Source organism: Temnothorax americanus, unplaced genomic scaffold, assembly GCF_048541705.1.
Source record: "Temnothorax americanus isolate GAGA-0224 unplaced genomic scaffold, ASM4854170v1 Scaffold92, whole genome shotgun sequence".
Lineage (NCBI taxonomy): Eukaryota > Metazoa > Arthropoda > Insecta > Hymenoptera > Formicidae > Temnothorax > Temnothorax americanus.
In genome coordinates this window covers 24,403-44,825 of record NW_027509815.1, presented here as the reverse complement: position 1 = coordinate 44,825, position 20,423 = coordinate 24,403, and the positions used below count along the sequence as shown (strand labels likewise).

General features: G+C 34.9%; 1 protein-coding gene and 1 long non-coding RNA gene across 2 annotated transcripts in view; both read left to right on the top strand.

Annotated features, from left to right (window-relative positions):
* Window positions 1-18,923, top strand: part of LOC143908310 (uncharacterized) — a 32,010-nt gene extending 13,087 nt beyond the window's left edge. The window contains exons 3-5 of the mRNA XM_077425937.1: window positions 5,850-5,978; window positions 6,234-6,367; window positions 18,525-18,923. Of these exons, the coding sequence (XP_077282063.1) occupies window positions 5,850-5,978; window positions 6,234-6,367; window positions 18,525-18,741 (480 nt within the window). The 3' untranslated portion in view covers window positions 18,742-18,923. The remainder of the gene's footprint in view (window positions 1-5,849; window positions 5,979-6,233; window positions 6,368-18,524) is intronic.
* LOC143908313 (uncharacterized) lies at window positions 6,374-7,267 on the top strand. The gene is made up of 2 exons (XR_013260099.1): window positions 6,374-7,002; window positions 7,072-7,267. It is a non-coding gene; the product is annotated as an uncharacterized LOC143908313 (long non-coding RNA).
* Window positions 18,924-20,423: the final 1,500 nt, after the last annotated feature.

The window sequence follows — 20,423 nt, the reverse complement described above, 5'->3', positions numbered from 1 at the left end:
GAAAGAACCACTTAGGATAAAGTTAGGGTAAAAAGCAAGACTGGAAACATTAGGTTTACATAAATGAGAGGTAAAAGGACAGGTGTTTTGAAAGGAGGTTAGGTGAGCGGAGGCGAAGGCCTACCACGGCGCTGGCGAACGTTTATAAAGTCAGAGATTCTGGCTCGTTGAGTATAGAGTAGGCAGCGACAGCAGCCGATAGCCAGAGATAAGTAATAGGTATTAGTATGTCCGAACAGACTGAGGGTAGAAAGAAGAGTGAAAAGGATGAGAGAGAGAAAGAGTTGGAGAAGGATAGGGATAAAAGCTCGGATCTACCAGTCATAGAAGAGAGGGAAAAAGAAATTTATATCACACGTGCGTGGAAAGTGGCCCATTCCGCGCGCGCCATCTGTGCGACAAATAGCCAATTTTTCACGCGAGGAATTTCCTACTCAAACCCATGCGGGAATGATATATTCCCGCACTGCGATTCAAGCAAGCGCGGGTAAACGGCGGGAGTAACTATGACTCTCTTAAGGTAGCCAAATGCCTCGTCATCTAATTAGTGACGCGCATGAATGGATTAACGAGATTTCCACTGTCCCTATCTACTATCTAGCGAAACCACTGCCAAGGGAACGGGCTTGGAAAAATTAGCGGGGAAAGAAGACCCTGTTGAGCTTGACTCTAGTCTGGCACTGTAAGGAGACATGAGAGGTGTAGCATAAGTGGGAGATGGCAACATCGTCGGTGAAATACCACTACTTTCATCGTTTCCTTACTTACTCGGTTAGGCGGAGCGCGTGCCCCGAGGGCTTCGTGCCCCGGCGGTCACGGTGTTCTAGAGCCAAGCGTGTCATCACTGCGTGCGGAAATATCTCATTCCCGCATGGCTTTAAGTAAGAAATCTCTCGCGCGTGTGGAATCGGCCATCCGTCGCACAGATGGCGCGCACGCAATAGGCCACTTTCCACGCACTTTGTAATATAAAATAGGGCGTGTAACACATGCGAGTTGAGAATTGGACACTCGTCCAATTCTCAACTTCCCGCACTTGTTACACAAATAATTATTACGCCACACCGATAGCAGTAAAGAAAGGAAAAGGTAGGCCCTCTAGGAAGATTCAGGGCTGGTTGTTCCAGCCTATTGGTAAACTACATAATAGTTAAATCATATGTACGCCTTTGTTTATCCTTTACATTGGACAAAGATAGACATATGATTTAACTATCAGGTAGCTTACTAATAGGTTGGAACAACCGGCCTTTAAAAAGAAAAGAGAGATCATCTTCAACTAGTATTTTAAAATATATGAGGTGCGATAAAAGTATGGACGGTGACTTAGCTAAGATAAAGAGGAAGAGAGAGGAGAAGTAACAGATGATCGCCGAGATCTTTAAGAGGAGTAATAAAGTAGATAGAACGCTTTCAGATATAGGAAAATAGAAAGATGGAGAAGGAGCGACAATAAAAAAGAAAGAAGAAAATGAGACGCAGTTTGCATTAGAGAAGAAAGAAGAGGACGGATCTGTCATTTCTGAGAGAAATTAGAGATGTAATGAGGGACCTGAGGGACGAGATGAGAGAGATGAGAGAGAGGATGAGCGTCTTAGACGAGGAATGGAGAAAAAAGAAGAAAGGATAGAGGAAAGGATGGATAAGCTAGAAGGGATACTATCGAAGATCGAACGAAGGAGTGAAAACATAACGGAAGAGGCGACCGGCGGCATAATGGAGGAGATTGTGGGAGAGGTGTCGGAGATGGTCAGGAAGAGAGAAAGAAATATGAAGGAAAGGAAGGAAAAGAAAAATAATCTAGTGATCAGAGGATTACATAAAGAGGAAAACAAGAGCTTAATGGACACAGCGGAGACGTTTCTTGAGAGGGAGTTTGGTGCAAAGCGGGAGTAAAGAAGATGCGGTCAACAGACAGAGAAGGAAGAGAGATAGTAATAGTTAAAATGGACTGCTGGGAATCGAAGGAGAATATCATGAAGGAGAAGAAGCTGAGAAGTAAGAAAATTTTCATTGATCACGACCTGACCTTTGAGGACAGAGAAGTGCAAAGACGGATAAAAGAACGGGCATGGAAAGAGAAAACAGAAGGAAAATGGGTGAAAATAGGTTATAGGAAGTTAGAGGTACGATGTAGGGAGTATGTATGGAGCGAGGAAGAAAATAAGCTAATGGAAAAGAAAAATTTATAAAGGGAAGTCAAGCAGTGGAGGTGTGTAGAGATGGGGTTGTGGCGTACAGTATTGGGGGGAGCGGCGGAGAACCGAGACGGCGCCGGGTGTCAGATGCTGTAGGGGGTGGCACTGTGGCGGGACGTCGAGGCGATGGATAAAGAGGAAAGGGGTAATAGCGGAGAAAGCTGCTTGTTTGGGTCGAATAAGAGAGTACAGGGGAGGGAGGAGAGAAAGGTGGTGCGAGAAATTAGAAAGAGGGGTTTCAAAGGTATTTATGAGCGGAGATGGAGGCGAAAATGGTAATTGTAGAGGGATTAAGGAGGTGGTCAGGGAAGGGAGTATGGAGGGGGTTAGGGCAGAGGGCTGAAAGGAAAGGATTGATGAATTTTTAGGTCCAAAAGTGGAGCAGGGCAGAGAGATGACAGGTGGCGGACTGGAGCTGGACAGGAAGTGAAGGAGACAAATTTGGGAGGTGGCGGAGGAGGAGCAGAGTCCAGCGGGAGTTGCCGCACGAGGAAAGAACCTTTTAAAGTAGGGAGGAAAACGAAGGAGTAAGGGAACTGGGGGTATTGTGCGTGGAAGAGAGGAAGGTGAATTAGTTTGTAGGGGGTCGCTTACGGCCAGGCCGGGAGTAGGATTATATTTTTGTATGTTTGTAAAGGGTTGGGAACGTCTCTTCAAAACGCCTTGCAACCCTGAGGGGAGTCAATAAACGATACATACATACATAGAACTAGGGAGGGATAACAGGAAAAGAATAGATAGACTATGGAACGATAAATTAGATACAACCAAAGAAAGAATATTAAGGCTCCTGGGTAGTCACCGCAGCCGTATTGAATTCTTGCTATCGAGGCGAGAAATAACACTCTATTTTGTCGTCCGTTTTATTTCGAAATAAAAAGACATTTCAATAAAAAATTACTATAGATCGTACCTCTTGGTCAATTTTACTAGTTTCACGAATACGTTAAACGTTATAGCACAAGTACAGAGCGAATAATAAAGAAATTAAACAGACGACAAAATAAGGTTGTCAACATGTCACAGAGCAGAAATCTCCATTGGAGAGAGTTCTTATTTCTACCGCGACGGTACGTCGCCACCGTCAACACGGAGTTCTCGGCTCAGGGACCAGGAGTTTTAAGGAAATTATATAGGGATAGGAAAAAGATAGAAGCGGAGATGAGAAAAGATAGGTGAGAGCAGTAGTGATAAATAATGACGTGTTTTAGCTTGAGAAGATCCTGTCAAAATTTTGTTAGTTCTGGTGTGGTTGACTGGCAATATGCGGATGGATGAATGTGTTAAGGAACCTATTGTAAACCAAGTCCAGCCGAGTAACTTGGCAGCAGCCGAAGTTAAATAAATATTATTATTTATTATTAATATTCTTCAAAAACTGATAAAATTGAGTTAAAAGCGCCGCTATATTGGATCCGTCATTATAAATTTTTTAAATTTGACTTCAGATTTATAGTCATCGACCCAAAAAACATGAGTGTATCAAGTTTAGTGCAAATTTGTTGAAAATTGGCAGAGCTGTTTATGGTGCTCATATATGAGTCATTACCAATTGTAGAACGGATTTCTTTTGCCTATATATGAGTTACCAGTGAACTGGTTAAGCCCTAAGAAATTGACCAATCACAGTCGAATGTGAGAAAAATAATCGACTGTGATTGGTCAATTTTATAAAACTTATACGGTTTAAATAAGCGGTTGTGGCCTGCATCAGTTTTTAGAGCAGCTGCTCGAAGTGTCGTCCCCCATGCTCCCATGATCTTTGGACATAATAGCGCCGAACCATGGATCGGCGAACTCTGGCGAACACGTTGAGATCGTTCTTGATTTCATCTTGCTCAGAACCTTTTGCCGCTGACATTCCCGATGTCATAGCGATGTAACAATGCGTTTGCGACCCCGGATCCATTTGCAAAAAATGATCCTTATGGTTCTCCGATAATCTCGGAAAGTTTGTCGGTTGAATTTCTGAACATCCTATATACAGTGTGCCGTTTTATTTGCCCCAGCCAAATATCTCGAAAAATATGGAAGATACGGAAAAACGTTTCAGACAAAAGTTGTTTGGTTTGAAGAGGGACATATGATTTCGATGTGAGTCATGTTGTAAATGTCATCGTTTTAAAGAAATTTTAAAGGCGACTAATTTTTTAAATGGAATTTGATTTTTTCTTTGATATAAAAGTTGTAGATCTCTTCGGGTTTTCAAAACACGATAATAAAGTTTTCTTTTGTTAAGAATTTCCTGAAATATTTTAAATTTTGCCATGATATTTTTAATATAAAATATCTCGTAAAATATTCACCTTTCGATGGCTTTATCTTGATATTTTTATACATAGAATAATGAACGGAAGCGAATAATATATAATAATAATTTTTACACCGAAAGTATATTCGTAATTCGCCAACAATATAATAAACATTAGACGTTCATTTCATCGAAATAATATTTTAATTTAAATTATTTAAAAATGAGATGCTTATATATATAAGCTTATATATATAAGTATCAAAGATTATTAACGTCTTGACGATCAATCGGACTAAAACCAATGGTCGAATCGTCACGATGATTATTTGCCAATGTAGTCGATGAAATAAACGTCTAATAATTTTTAATAATAATTTTTTCAGTCGATCGCTGTCTTTCGATTCGGAACGACGTGTCACCTGTCTGTTCCGTTCGCATTATGATTACGGCTCTCTGGATTGCGACTCTTTTTAAAAAAGAATTTTTGACAAAGTTACTAGAAGTGCAAGAACCTTACGTGTGGCTAAAATAATTCGTGAACATGATGAGATAGAAATCTCTTGATAAGGACACAAAACCAGTGTCGAAACGTCGAGTTAATGTAAGAATCTTCGATATTAAAGTTAGTTTGGTCAAAAAGTATATTACTCTTGTTAATAATTTTTACATTTGCAATTTTGCAAAATTGAATGCGTCTACAAAATCAATCAAATTTGTTAAAAATTTTATGTTTTTTTTTACAACAATCTATTTTTTATTATTATTTAATGTATAAAAGTATCATGGTAAAGTCATCAAGAAGTGAATACCTACTTTTCGAGATATTTTATATTTTATATTAAAAATATTACGGCAAAATATTAAAAATGTTTCAGAAAATTCTTAACGAAAGAGAGCTTTATTATAGTATTTTGAAAACGTCTTGATGAGAACAGTTATTTCAAGGAAAAAATCAAGTTTTATTTAAGAAATTAATCGTTTTTAAAATTTCTTTAAAACGACGACATTTACGACATAACTCTCGAAATCATATGTCTCCCTTCAAACCAAACAACTTTGAAACGTTTTTCCGTCTGAAACGTCTGAAACGTTTTTCCGTATCTTCCATATTTTTCGAGATATTTGCTTGGAGCATTTAAAATAGCACTCTGCATATACATATAGAATAGCTTCTATTGTTAGTGGGTATAGTTATTGTAATATTTACTAACAGTTGGTTGATTGATATATGTATAATTGAATCCTCATTAGATCTGGCGATTACACACATTGTGTCCTTGAGCTTCTTTGCATTCGGTGATATCCATCATTTTTTTGCGCTTGGTCTTCGGGTTTAGACGCTGATGTTTAATCTCTAATGAAAACTGAGTTAATTCAAAATTGATTTTTTTTTTTAGAAAAACAAAGGGCAGGAGAGTTCTAGTGAGGAAGAGGACGATGAGGAACCTAAAACGAGTGGAGCTAATAGGTCAAAGAATAGTGCTACAGATAGCGACAGTGAGTCGGAATCAGAATCGGAAACAGAGGTATGTATGGCCTAGTTTACACCGATCTTTTTATACGCGTATCAAATAGTATATTTGAACTGATCAGCCAATAATTAGACTTATTTACTAGTTATTTACTATTTAATACGCGTATCAAGTGATCGGTGTAAACTAGGCCTATGTGTATGCGTGCGTGAGATTAAAAAAGATCTTTTCTGCACAGTTACATATTTTATAAATAAAGAGTGTTACATGTTTTAATTTTTCATTAATTATTACTCTGTTTTTCTGCAGGGAGGAAAGGCAAAAGGTGTAGAAAATTTAATTCAAGTAGAAAATCCAAACAGGGTACAAAAAAAAACTAAAAAATTGTCTCAATTGAATCAGTCATTAGACACTGCAAAACCAGAACTGTCTCGAAGAGAACGGTACGTGTGCAATTGTTTTGATTATAATCCATAATTTTTTAATAAAATAGTATAAGGACCCTCGAAATTGAAATAACTGAAGTAAAGGCTATAAGGGGTCAAACGCAGATCTCCGTGCGTAACATCAGAATTACTAATTTATTGGTTGTTGTAATTTACATCAATCCGTTATACGTACGTTTTGGCTCAACTTTGAGCCATCTTCAGCGGTATAAATTCAAATAAATTAAACGTTCTCCATACTACATTGGTGAGCTTACTGATTCGAAGTTTCAGAAACTATGTTGGAAAAATAGACCAATTGATCCATATCTGTAAAAGTTGTTACATTAATGCTGCGAAAAAGTTTGAGCCTTTGCTACTATTTTGTGCAAAAGCACATGCAGGTTGATAGGATAAGCAGTATTGCGTGTAGCGAGAAATGGCGCAGCGATCGAACAAAGACAGATTACTATAGTTAAACAAGGACAGATATAGAGAAAACAGGATTAGAAATGTTGACATTATCGACATCGAAGAAGTTCGACCTTTGCTTTAGGATCCCCTTAAGTCTCTTCGTAGAGAGTATTTTTATCTACCATAATTTATATTCATTTTGTGTATGGCATTGAATTCCACGTTTTTTAGACTGATTGGTGAGTTTTTTTAAAGGTTTTTTTCTTTTAGTTATTAATATCATAGCATTAATGTAACAACTTTTACAGATATGGATCAATTGGTCTGTTTTTCCAACATAGTTTCTGAAACTTCGAATCAGTAAGCTCACCAATGTAGTTTGGAGAACGTTTAATTTATTTTAATTTATACCGCTGAAGATGGCTCAAAGTTGAGCCGAAATAATGTACGTATAACGGATTGATGTAAATTACAGCAACCAATAAATCAGTAATTGTAATGTTACGCACGGAGATCTGTGTCTGACCCTCATAGCCTTTACTTCCCTTATTTCATAATTTTTTAATAATATATTTTGAAGATACACTGCTGGCTAAAACGCGTCATTAATTGAAAATGTCTGCTATATGAAATATAAAATTAAACTTGTGCATTATTATAAGTGCATTATTATATGTGTATAATTATATGTATAAGTTTATCTTCAGAACTAATGAAATGATTCCGCATAGCATCTGAAAACAAACTTAAAATTACGATCTTAAATATAAGATTCGACTATGAATACTGTTCTGGTAGTGGTCGTACTACTTATTGGCCAAGATTACGCAATAGGTTAAGTTTGTTTACACGTTTTCAAACTTAGGTTAGCTATAAGAACACATACAGCCGCTAATTATTGCCGCTTGCATGATAATAGGTGTGTTCTTAAGTTGCTGCATAATTAAAAACGATTAAATGAAAGAGTGATAATGTATCTTTAAGAAGCAAAATATACCAGTTAGGCCAGTCATATTAGACTAATTTCAGGGGTTAACCTTCCAATTAATTTTCCCAGGTTGCAACCACCATGAATCGCTTTGATTTGAGGTGCTATAAATGGGATTTATTTTGCTTCGCGAAATTAATGGGGAATACAAAGTTATTAACAATATTATAAATAAAAACGCGATTTTTTTATTTTTTCTCAAATATCTCGAGAACTAAGCAAGATAGGTAACAAACTACTATACGTACTGTAGCAGCCAGTGGTTCTCTGTAAAGGGGTCAGGAGAAATAATAATATTATACTCTCGATTACCGTGTCAATCTCTCTGGGCGTGCCCATCTGTCTGTATATTCTACACTTTCCATGTACTACTTACACTCTTATACACTACAATCCCTTTCTTATTTTAATTTGAAAATAAAGTAATTTGAATGTTTATTGCGTTAAAAGATACTTCTTTGGCGATTGTATTAACTATACGCAATTTGACTATAAAATAATGCCTATATTATTTTGATTAAATATTCTTAATCCTAAATTAACCATTTATATATATTCTGTCTCTATTTCTTCTTTGCTTGTCTCCAATCTCCAACTTCTTAAATTACGCCTTCTTCTTCTTCTGTGGATTTTGCATCATTTTCTTTATCCATTTCCTTATATATCTTCAATTCCCCTTCGATTTTCTTGAGATGTACGATATTTCTCCTGTATTCTTGTCCTGTCTCATCATTCCTTACTTTGTATATATATTCGTTTCCTTTTTTTCCAATAACAGTATGCGGTGTTGGATTAAAATTTGGAGTAAGTTTGTTTCCTTTTATCATGTTTTCCGTATAGACCTTGTCTTCTTCTGAAATTGTACTTTTCGACGCCTTCCTCTTCAAATCACTATAACGTTTCCCTTTTTCTCTTTGTATTTTGTCTCTATCTCTTACTTCTGGATCTTTATCCTGATTTTCTATGTCCACAATTGATGGAACTTTGTCTCTAAATTGTCTTCTGAAAAATAATTCAGAAGGTGATTTACCAGTGACAGAGTGTGGAGTGCTTTTGTACATCATGGTTGCGTTCCAAAATTCACTCTGGGTAACTAAAATCTATAGTTTACGTCACGTACACTATAGCATTTTAGTTAACTAGAGTGAATTTTGGAACGCAGCCCATGAGGTAAGTATAAAGTTCTTGTTTCCAATCCTTTTTTTCTATCTGACTAATTTTAAGCCTTTTTAAGATGTCCCTATTTTGACGCTCAACCTTTCCATTTTGCTATGGCCAATATGGTATAGTGTTGTAAAGAATAATTCTACATTTTTTGCAGAATTAATGAATTCTTCGCTTACAAATTGTCTTCCATTATCTGCTGTTATTGTAATAGGATAACCATTCTTGGAGAAAATTTCTTTTAACATTTTTATTGTTTTGTTGGATGTAATGATTTTTGATATTTTAATCTCTTTATACCTACTAAAGTAATCTGTCATTACTAATATATAATCTCCGCTAGGTAAAGGGCCTAAATAATCAATAGCTACATCTATCCATGGTTCCGACGGTAGCACTCGACGTTTCATTGGGTTTGGAGCGTTAGGCATCATTACTAATGTACACCCTTTGCATGCCTTAACTTTCTTTTCAGCGTCGCTATCGATCTTAGGCCACCATACTTTGGTGCGAAGTCTTGCTTTCATTGCTGCTATGCCTGGATGTCCCTCGTGGGCCGAATCAAGAACTTGTTCACGCAATGTACGAGGAATTACTATTCTCGTACCTCTGAGGAGAATACCATCGTGGAATGTTAATTCTGTTTCAAATATGTTATAAATTTTTACCGTCTTCGCCCATTGTCCAGTAAATAATCCTTCTCTTAGCCTGCGAATCTCTTCGTCTTCTTCTGAATGTTTCCTAATATCTGTTAGGTGTATTGCTACTGGGCAGGAATTTTTAATTATCAGATTAATATAGCTTCTATTATCAAACGGTTCTGTATGAGTGTTCCTACACAATCGTGAAAGAGGATCTGCTATATTCGTTTTCCCTGGCCGATACACTACTTTGTAATTAAATGCCTGTAGTCTTAACACCCATCGTTCTATTCTGGCACAAGGTTTTGATTTCGGACTAAATATAACTTCCAGAGGTTTGTGGTCACTGATGAGTTTAAAGTTGTCCTTCCCATAGAGGTATATTGCAAAATGCTCCACTGCCCACACTAGTGCCAAAGCTTCTTTTTCCGTCTGGCAATATCTCTTCTCGCAGTCGGTTAAACTTTTATTTCCATACGCGATTATTCTTGCAGGTCCCTTGAAGTCATTTTGTATAAGAATTGCTCCGAGTCCGACAGGACTAGCGTCAGCTATTACAGTGGTTTCATCTTTTGGATCGTAATATCCTAAGGTTTTTATCTCGCTTAATGCTTCCTTCAGTTTATTAAAAGCAGCGTCTTGTTCCGAATTCCAATAACGTGTGATATCAGCTTGTCTGCTCAATTTTAAACGTAATATCTTCCTCACAGGTTCTGTTGTTGTTGCTAGATTTGGAATCCATTTACCTACGAAATTTATAAGGCCTAAAAAACTTTGCATCTTTTTAATTGTGTTGGGACGTCTAAATTGCCGTATTACATCAATATATTTTGCTAAAGGCCGCATTCCTTGTTCTGATAAGTCGTGGCCTAAAAATTGTATCCTCGTAGTTTTGTACAGGCACTTGTCCTGGTTCAGCAATACATTGTTTTGTTCTAGAATGTTCAAAACGCAAGCCAGCCTTATGTCATGCTCTTCTTCATTTCTTCCAAATATCACTACATCATCAATAAAGTTTACTGTGCCCTCACATGTGAGAAGTATTGTTTCCATAGTTTTCTGGAATATTTCTGGTGCACACGTTATCCCAAACATTAAGCGCTTGTATCGATATAATCCTTTGCTTGTAATGAAGGTAGTAATATATCTCGATTGTGACGTGATCTCCACTTGATGAAAAGCATTTTTCACATCTAACTTTGAGAAGTATTTGGCCTTCATAAAACGTGGTGATATTTGATCCATTGTGGGTAACGGATGGTTTTCTCTAATAATAGCCTCGTTTGCTCTTCTCATGTCGATGCAGATCCTAATCTCGCCGTTCTCTTTTAAGATTGGTACCATTGGAGATATCCATTCGCTCGGGCCTTCTACTTTTTCAATTACGTTTTGGTTGATGAGTTCTTCAATCTTCTTATTTACCTTTTCCTCCAGTGGAATAGGAATTCTCCCGGATATGGGAATATCCACAGAGATATCTTTGAATTTAGGAAACGTTCCGATGGCATTTACTCGTGTTCCCAAATGTAAAACTCCTAGTGTAATTGCGGTGTTTTTTCCCAATAGATTTTTTGTGCCTCCTTGTATCACGTAAAATGTGGCCTGTGTTTTCTCCCGTCCTATCGCAATGTTCGCTTGGAATGATCCACTAACGCTCAGAGGTTTCGTACTTCCATAAGCCATGAAGACTTGTTTAGGACTTTTCTCTTGATTTGACACCACGATCTTTCTTTTCTTCAGCTCCTCCCATGTACTAGCCGTAAGAGATTACATTTGCTGCTCGAGTCGATTAACATCTCTGTGTGAACTTCTCCATAATGTAGTCAATCATTGTATCGTCGTCGATGTGAAAAACGTAATCGACCTCTTCACTTTTGTCCTTCTCACTTTTGTCATCTTTCCTACTCTTTGATTTTGGATCCTTGTTTTCTGAGTCCTTCTGCTGCCATTTCCTTTTCCTCGTCCTACAGTGTTCTCTGAAGTGCCCCACGTATCCACACTTCATACATTTTTTATCCCGAGCTGGGCATTTTTTATCCTCGGATGTATGTTTTCCACTTCCGCATCGAGAACAAATACTTTTTTGTATTTTCTTTGCCTCTAATTTGTTAACTTCCGTTAGTGTAGCTCTGCCTGTAAACTCTTCGAGTTGCCTATTTACCGTTTCGAGGGTGTTTGCTTCCCTGATAATCTCTTCTAGAGAAAAAGAATCTCCTGTTGTTAGGATTTTCTTCCTTAACTCTGATAGGGTGCACTTTTCTGCTATCTGATCTATTAGGTGCTCTTCTAAATTTTTAAACCCGCATTTTGTTGCTTGATTCCTCAGTCTTAAAATAAATTTGTCAAATTTTTCCTGCGGTTCCTGCTTTATAAGCCTAAATACGTATCTTTCGAAAACCCTGCTACTCCGCGGAAGAAAATATTCATCTAATTTTAAGATAGTGTTCTTATACGCGTCTGTTGTCTTGTCTGGGTCCGATTTGGTGTTAATTTCCGGTAGATTATAATATATTTCCTGTAGAGCCAATCCTCCACAGTGTAAAAGCGTGGCTCTTTGCTTTGTAGGATCGCTGATATTTGATGCTTGAAAGAAAAATTCAAATGCTCGTTTCCATTTTTCCCAGCGAACGCCGACCGAATTTGGATCCCCTGTGCAGTCAAAATTTTTCAAGACAGGGATTGACGCCATTCCTCCGTATCTGTAATTTTAAAATGGAATGACTATCTGCTAGGTTAGGTTTACTACCGTTCTTTCTTATATTTTATTGCATAATTACGTAGTATTTGCTATTAAAACCAATTTCCTCGTCGTAGCTCTAATGTTAACTACCGATTTATTTTGCGTGGCCCTTTACAGATTTGCGTTATTTCGCTTTACAGATTTATACTGCGTGGCCCTAATACCGATTACTGATTTGTACTGCATGGCCCTTTGGCGTCATTTTGCCTTACAGATTTATACTGCATGGCCCTTTGGCGTCAGTGCGCCTTACAGATTTATACTGCATGGTCCTATGGTATTTACTGCGATGCACAGACTTAGTTTCAATTACTCAAAACCAGTCATTTTGTTATTATCAATGCGTGGCCTTTATTCGTATTCGCAAAAGCCCTACAACATGACCAGCGGTTTCATGTTTTCCTTCTTTATAGATGGCTTAACCTGTTTTAGGTTATAACTTACCGTTTCCTGCTTTGCTTTCTAGCCTAGCCTCTATTACGCCCTTAATGGGTTTGCTAATTACTATCAATTCGATTCGTTTTTCACCTCGTCGCCAATTGTAGCAGCCAGTGGTTCCCTGTAAAGGGGTCAGGAGAAATAATAATATTATACTCTCGATTACCATGTCAATCTCTCTGGGCGTGCCCATCTGTCTGTATATTCTACACTCTCCATGTACTACTTACACTCTTATACACTACACGTACCTTTTTTGTAGAGCATAAAATTATTTGCAATAATGATCTGAACATTTATCGTCAATTAATCTGACAAAAACTATAGTCGAATTGTCATGACATTAGCCAAACCGTTGTCGAATATAAAAATAGAGTCTTTCTCGTTTATTAATTATTGGCGAAACAAATACATATGATTTTCTGTTATTATACATCGTTGACCTAAAAATCAATGTTTCCATCTTAGTAAGATTTGTTATTGCGATGAATATTACCACTTGCTTCGGTGGTCGAATTGGTACGACGCCCTACACGGAATGAGCGAGGTTCCAGGTTCGAACCCTGGCTGAGGTAATATTTTTCGCAATAAATTTAATTATTTAAATTTAATTAAATGAGATGCTAGCCTCTTGAGAAGGGAGGGGAGAAATTTAGGTAAAGAAATGTGGAAGAGGGATGAGGATGTACAGAGGCAGTTAGAGGAAAACAGGATTTTAGATGCAAGGTATAACAAGAAATATAAGGAGATAAGTATGGATTTGGAAGGCCCAAGTTATTTAAAGTTGGATAATTTAGACAGGCAGGATCTCGGGGATAGTATCAGAGCGTTGTTAAATTTAAGATGCGGGAACTTAGAATCAGGTAACAGGTATTGACTAGATGAAGAGAAACAAATGTGTATTTTTTGTAATGAAGGCTAGAATAATATGAACCACTATTTGAAGATTGCGTTAAGACAAAGGAATGGTTTACAGTATTAGGAAAGGATAGTAAGGAAAGGTTGGAAAAACTTTGGAATGATAAATTGGACACCACCAAAGCGGAGGTATTGCTAAAAGTTGTTAGGGAAAGGGATGCGAAAGAAAAAGAAGATAGATATAGGAAGTCAATAGGTTGTGAGAGAGGCTGTGAGATAAGTAGTTAGTGCAATAAGATTCAATAAGAATCGAGGCCCGTGCATATATATATATATATATATACTTTGTTAAATAGGTTTAATAAATAAATAGGTAAAATATCAAATATTAAATGTGCCATAATTTGTAATCTTTAATTTTGTAAAGTTGTAAATTTTAATAGGTTATTAGGTATTTAGAAGCATGAGGAGTAGTATGTGTGTGAATGAATAGGGAAATGATTGTAAACCAAGTCCACTTTTTGGCTGTTATGCTAAAGTTGATAAACTATATAATTAAATGAGATGCTTATACATAAGTATCAAAGATTACTTCAACTTAAAAAGACCAAAACCCATGGCCGAAAAAGTTTTGACGATTAATCTGACCAAAACTATGGTCGAAATGTTACGACATTAGCCAAACGTTGTCGAATATAAAAATAGAGTCTTTCTCATTTATCGTCAAGTCAGTCGTTTAGCTTGCACGCGCCGTCAAACTCCGAAGCTCGGATCCCGAAAACCCTCAATTTCGTTTGTTGCACCGCTGATTTTTTCCGTCACTTAAAATGGAATTAAAAATCCACAAAAAAATCACATTATCTGAGAACTACAAAGAATACTTTTTTATGGTACAACCGATTTTTTAGACCCTTTTTGTTTTGTTTGTAGCTATGTAAGCAAAAAATTTTGACTTTTTGGAATAATCTTTGTTTTTCGCTGTTTTCAGGCCTTAGAATTCATTTGAGACAAATTTTATCATATGCATTTTGTTGTGGACGAAATTTGTAACAAAAAAGGGCCCTTGTATTTTTCTCGTACGACAAACGCTGATTTTTTTATTGACGCGAAAAGTTATCCAATATTGCACACAGGTCGGCTAACGCTTGTTTTACACTGAAATAATTATTTTTCATTAAAATTCACGTGATTTTTCGCATTATTTTGAATCATATTGCAAAGCCGTTTTCAACACATCTTCTCATTTTTACTTATTTATTAATAAATTGTTTATTTAGCCATGAAAAGTATTCTTTGTAGTTCTCAGATAATGTGTGATTTTTGGGGGATTTTTAATTCCATTTTAAATGACGGAAAAAAATCACCGGCGCAACATCAAATAAATGACAAAATCGAGAGTTTTCGGGATCCGAGCTTCGGAGTTTGACGGCACGTGCAAGCTAAACGACTGACTTGATGATAAATGTTGTTCAGATTATTATAGTAGACAATTTTACGCTCTATAAAAAAGGTACGTATAGTTTGTTACTCTATCTTGCTTAGTTTTCGAGATATTTGAGAAAAAATCACGTTTTGCTTCCTCATAGAGGAAGCTTTGTAATGGTTAAAAATTTCTTTTTCGAGAATGTGACGGATATAGATTTAGAATGTGTAAAAATGTCAAAAAATCATATTAGTAAAAAATGTCCGGAAGTATGTATGTATGTGTGTGTGTGTGTGTGTGTGTACGGATTTTTGTACACGCATCTACTTCTACAATTTTTTAGATACCAGTTTGAATTTTTGCACACAAATAGAGTATTATAGAAAGTATGTCCTCCTCAAATTTTATTGAAATCGGTCTACCGGTATAGATTTTATGCAGATTTTCCTTTTTTTGAAAAATGTGTTTTACGCTGCCGCTTTCTCAATATTTGAGATAGCGATTTATTTTTAATTTTATTATGTTTTCCAGTTTTTTCTACCCCTATATTTCATATATAATTCATTAAAATTTGATTGATCAGATCTCGTATTACACACATTTGAAATTTCGAAGAATTTGTACATACATAGAAGCTTTATAAAACTTGATCTGATCAACCAAATTTTAACCAATTATATATGAAATAGGGGTAGAAAAGACTGGAAAATATAATAGAATTAAAAATAAATCGCTATCTCAAATATTTATAATATCGGGCTGATTTTTTTTATCGATAAAGTATTGTTTTAGTTTTTAAGTGGACAAGTATTTTTAGTATTTTTTAGTGAATGTATATAATTATTTACGCAGTCCCCAAAAGAGTTAAGTGTGAAATCAGAACCTTTGCTAACAAAGCTTCCTCTATGAGGAAGCCAAAACAAATAAATACCGATAATTATACCTCGAATCAAATAAAAACTTGCACACTTAGGAACTATGAGGAAGCAATGTGCAAGTTTCTACTTGCACAATTAAAAACTACGAGGAAACAATGTGCAAGTTTCTACTTGTTTTTATAATATTGTTAATAACTTTTTATTCTCTGTTAATTTCGCGAAGCAAAATAAATTCCACTTATAGCACCTCAAATCAAAGCGATTCATGGTGGTTGCAACCTGGGAAGATTAATTGGAAGGTTCGATGTCTAATATGACTGGCCTAATTATAAACAATTTTGAACTATTGCATTGACTTCAAATAAATGTTAGAGTAGCATATTTAAAAGATATATGTCGTGTAATGTTTTCAAAATATTGTAACATTAAAACAAATTATATATTACGAAATAATATTTAAAAAGTATCTATATATTATTAAAAATACTTTTAAATATCACTAAAAAACGTTAAAAAAATATACGTAAAATCAGTATTTCTAAATGTTACTTTAATGCTTGCTTACTGGGGTTATAGTGCGAGAGCCCACCGCAAAAATTTGGGTCCATCGCTTTTATGGATAAATTTACTTGCAAAAGGTAGTTTATAAGTAGTATTATCATAAACGATTGTCAGCCAAACTCGTACCCCCTGCGTTATGAGCAATAAAAATTTATTAACAATTGGATTTCTAAGCGATTTGGGTCCATCGCTTTTATGGACGAAACTTGTTTCATTCGAAAGTGCATCAAATTCCCTTTCAGAAAATACCCGGCTGATTTGCCCTGGCCCCTGCAAAACCCAGGCTGATCATAATTTTTGACTCAACGCGCGAGTCAGATCGAGCGTGGCGTTTGAAATGCGCGCCGTAAACAAGGACAGAGCGTCACGCTTTTATTTATACTTTGGATACTATCTAATATCATAAATTTTTAAAGATCATAATTGTTGTTATTGTTATTATTTAACGTTTATGATATTATAATATTGTGTAGGGATTAAGAATATTTTTGATTTTCTTTATCATTCATATTATTATATTTTATATGTTAATTATATACTTTTATCATTTATCATAGTTAAAAATATCATATTTCCAGATAAAAAGTATGGAACTGTCAGAGAACGTAATGTAAATTGGAATTTTGTCGAATATTTCCAAGTTTTTTACATTTTTTTATAATTAATTGAATTTTAACAAAATCATAGCAAATACTACACGGAAAAAATGATATGTAAAAAATAATAAAATTATCAATAAAAGATACTGTTTAGCACTGTAATTTAGTCATTTTACTGAATTTTTATTATAAATTGATGTATGAACCTAATCTTACTGTTTGAATATATGTATATTAATATTATTATACACTGTAAAAACCATTGATGTGCATATCAAAAATTCATTTGACGTGTTAGTAGTATCTCATTTATTTTATTGAAAAATTACGAGTTTATCATTACCCGTGGCCGAGTTACATAATAAACTGTAAATAGTCATCAGATTTCTGACGATTTTTTACAGTTTATTTTTTTTCGTGTAGTATTTGCTATGATTTTGTTAAAATTCAATTAATTATAAAAAAATGTAAAAAACTTGGAAATATTCGACAAAATTCTAATTTACATTACGTTCTCTGACAGTTCCATACTTTTTATCTGGAAATATGATATTTTTAACTATGATAAATGATAAAAGTATATAATTAACATATAAAATATAATAATATGAATGATAAAGAAAATCAAAAATATTCTTAATCCCTACACAATATTATAATATCATAAACGTTAAATAATAACAATAACAACAATTATGATCTTTAAAAATTTATGATATTAGATAGTATCCAAAGTATAAATAAAAGCGTGACGCTCTGTCCTTGTTTACGGCGCGCATTTCAAACGCCACGCTCGATCTGACTCGCGCGTTGAGTCAAAAATCATGATCAGCCTGGGTTTTGCAGGGGCCAGGGCAAATCAGCCGGGTATTTTCTGAAAGGGAATTTGATGCCCTTTCGAATGAAACAAGTTTCGTCCATAAAAGCGATGGACCCAAATCGCTTAGAAATCCAATTGTTAATAAATTTTTATTGCTCATAACGCAGGGGGTACGAGTTTGGCTGACAATCGTTTATGATAATACGACTTATAAACTACCTTTTGCAAGTAAATTTATCCATAAAAGCGATAGACCCAAATTTTTGCGGTGGGCTCTCGGACTATTATAATTTTTTCTAGATAGATGAAAAATTCTTCCATCTACTAAGATAATTCATAGCTCAGTTTTATGAAAGAAGCTTTATGACCGTAATCCTTTTTTTTTTAATTAAACAATGCTATGTTATAACCATAATTGTGCTAAATATAATATGTATAATATACATATATTTACTTTCAAATTAAGAACAAAAATTGAGTATGACATGACTTGGACAGAGCGGTGTTTCATTGGAACATATTTAAATTTTATGTGGTCTCGGCAGTGTATATCCATCTTGTAATGTATATCATATGCAGTGTACATCATATCTTGTATCACTTGTCTCGTCATCATTATTGATACAAAATTTATGTAATTTTAAAATTCAGAGAACAACTGGAAAAACAAAAAGCCTATGCAAATTATCAAAAATTACACGCGGCCGGTAAAACAGATGAAGCTCGAGCAGATCTGGCGCGATTAGCTATAATTAAGCAACAACGAGAGGAGGCTGCGAAACGACGGGAGGAAGAGAAGAAACAAAAGGAGATGGCACAACAGAAGAAAACCGAGCTAACGCAGAAGGCGCTCGGGAAAAAGTCTTAGAACGTTTCGATGAAATTACATGACTAATTGATCGCTACAATATTAATCCGGAGATTGTTCCGATTCTCAATCTCAATGAAATTTGGTAAATCGGCCCACATGTTTGCTATATGCGTTTTATGATATATTAATATTATTGTTTATATAAATACAATTAATTAAATACAGCCTTTATAAGTGTCTGTCAGTTTTATTAATTGACCTGCTGAGCAAATCGTATTTGAATTTTTAGATATTAAGATATTTACAATGAGGTGAATTGTTTTTCAATATACAATGGATTAGTCTATATTCTTCTATATAATTTTTATCTTATTGATATAGGTTCTCGAAACGGGTTATTATTGGTTGCATCCAGCTCACTGACAAGGGGAGGGCGCGAGAACCGGAAATGGATTTGAACAAAACTTATTTTTACAATAGCCCTTTACTAGCACTAAAACATAATAAAGTGCGCGCAATATCTGGAATGAAAAATGCAATTTAATCATTGCCTTCAAATTGTATATAACATTTAAAGCAATAATAACTATTATTTGATAATAATAGTTATTATTATATAGAAGTTAATTAAAAACATTTTTTAAAGATAAAGTAAGCATTTTTCTTTATTTTATTCTTTATTTTTTGTTAGAATCATTAAATTTATTTAAATAAAAAAGTTTTGCTTAAATTTAACTTTTTTAATCTTATTTCTGCTGAAAGGGTAAAAAATTGCAAAAAGGACGGAAATTGAACGTAAGCTGGCAGCGTAGTAGTCAGCGTTTTTTAACGAGAATAATTTATTATTCCTATAAATCTAATAAATTTATAGTGATATCTACATTTGTAGTTTCTGCCTTAATCTAGCTTAACCTACTTTATCAATCATGTATAAGTTGAACTTTTGGACATCTCTGTATATCTATCCTATGAGATATAACGAAAAACATAGAAAAATCTATTTGTCAAATGAAAGTCAAGCGTTATAGCTGTTGTACTGCGTGATTTCGACGGAAATCTCTGTTAGCAAACCGGTAAACATGCGTCGCCTATTTTTCAAGATCGTTTTTCTCGAAAACGGCTGAGCGCTGCGCGCTAGCACTTTTTATATTTTAGTGCTAATGAAGGACTATTATAGAAATAAGTTTCGTTCAAATTTGTTTCCCGGTATTTGCGTCTATAATAATGGATCGACAAATGCAAATAGTATTTATAAATACACATAATTATAAGATATTTTATATATAAATTAAATTACAGTCAATTTTTATATAGTATTTATGTGGTATTTTTATATTTAAAAAAATTAAATAGATATATAATTAAATTGAAATTTTTATTTTTATAATTGATTAAATCACATTATATGTCATGTATGTACAGTAGGAATTAAAAATAAGTAGTTAGTACTAAAATGTTATAAATTAAAATTTTATTTAATGAAGTAACACAATAGTAATAATGTAACTAACACATATATTTTAAAAAGATATCAAAATGGATAAATAATATACTTTTTCCTAACGCGAGCGTGAAATGGGCCGCTTTTCGCGCTTGTTTTGAGTGAGCAAAACGATCCATTTCGCAATCGATGACGTAAGCGTTGAGAAATGGAGCCATTATTGTAAAACAAGCGCGAAAAGCGGCTTGTTTCACGCTCTTGTTAGGAAAAATAGTATGAACCACTCGTGGGAAGAGTG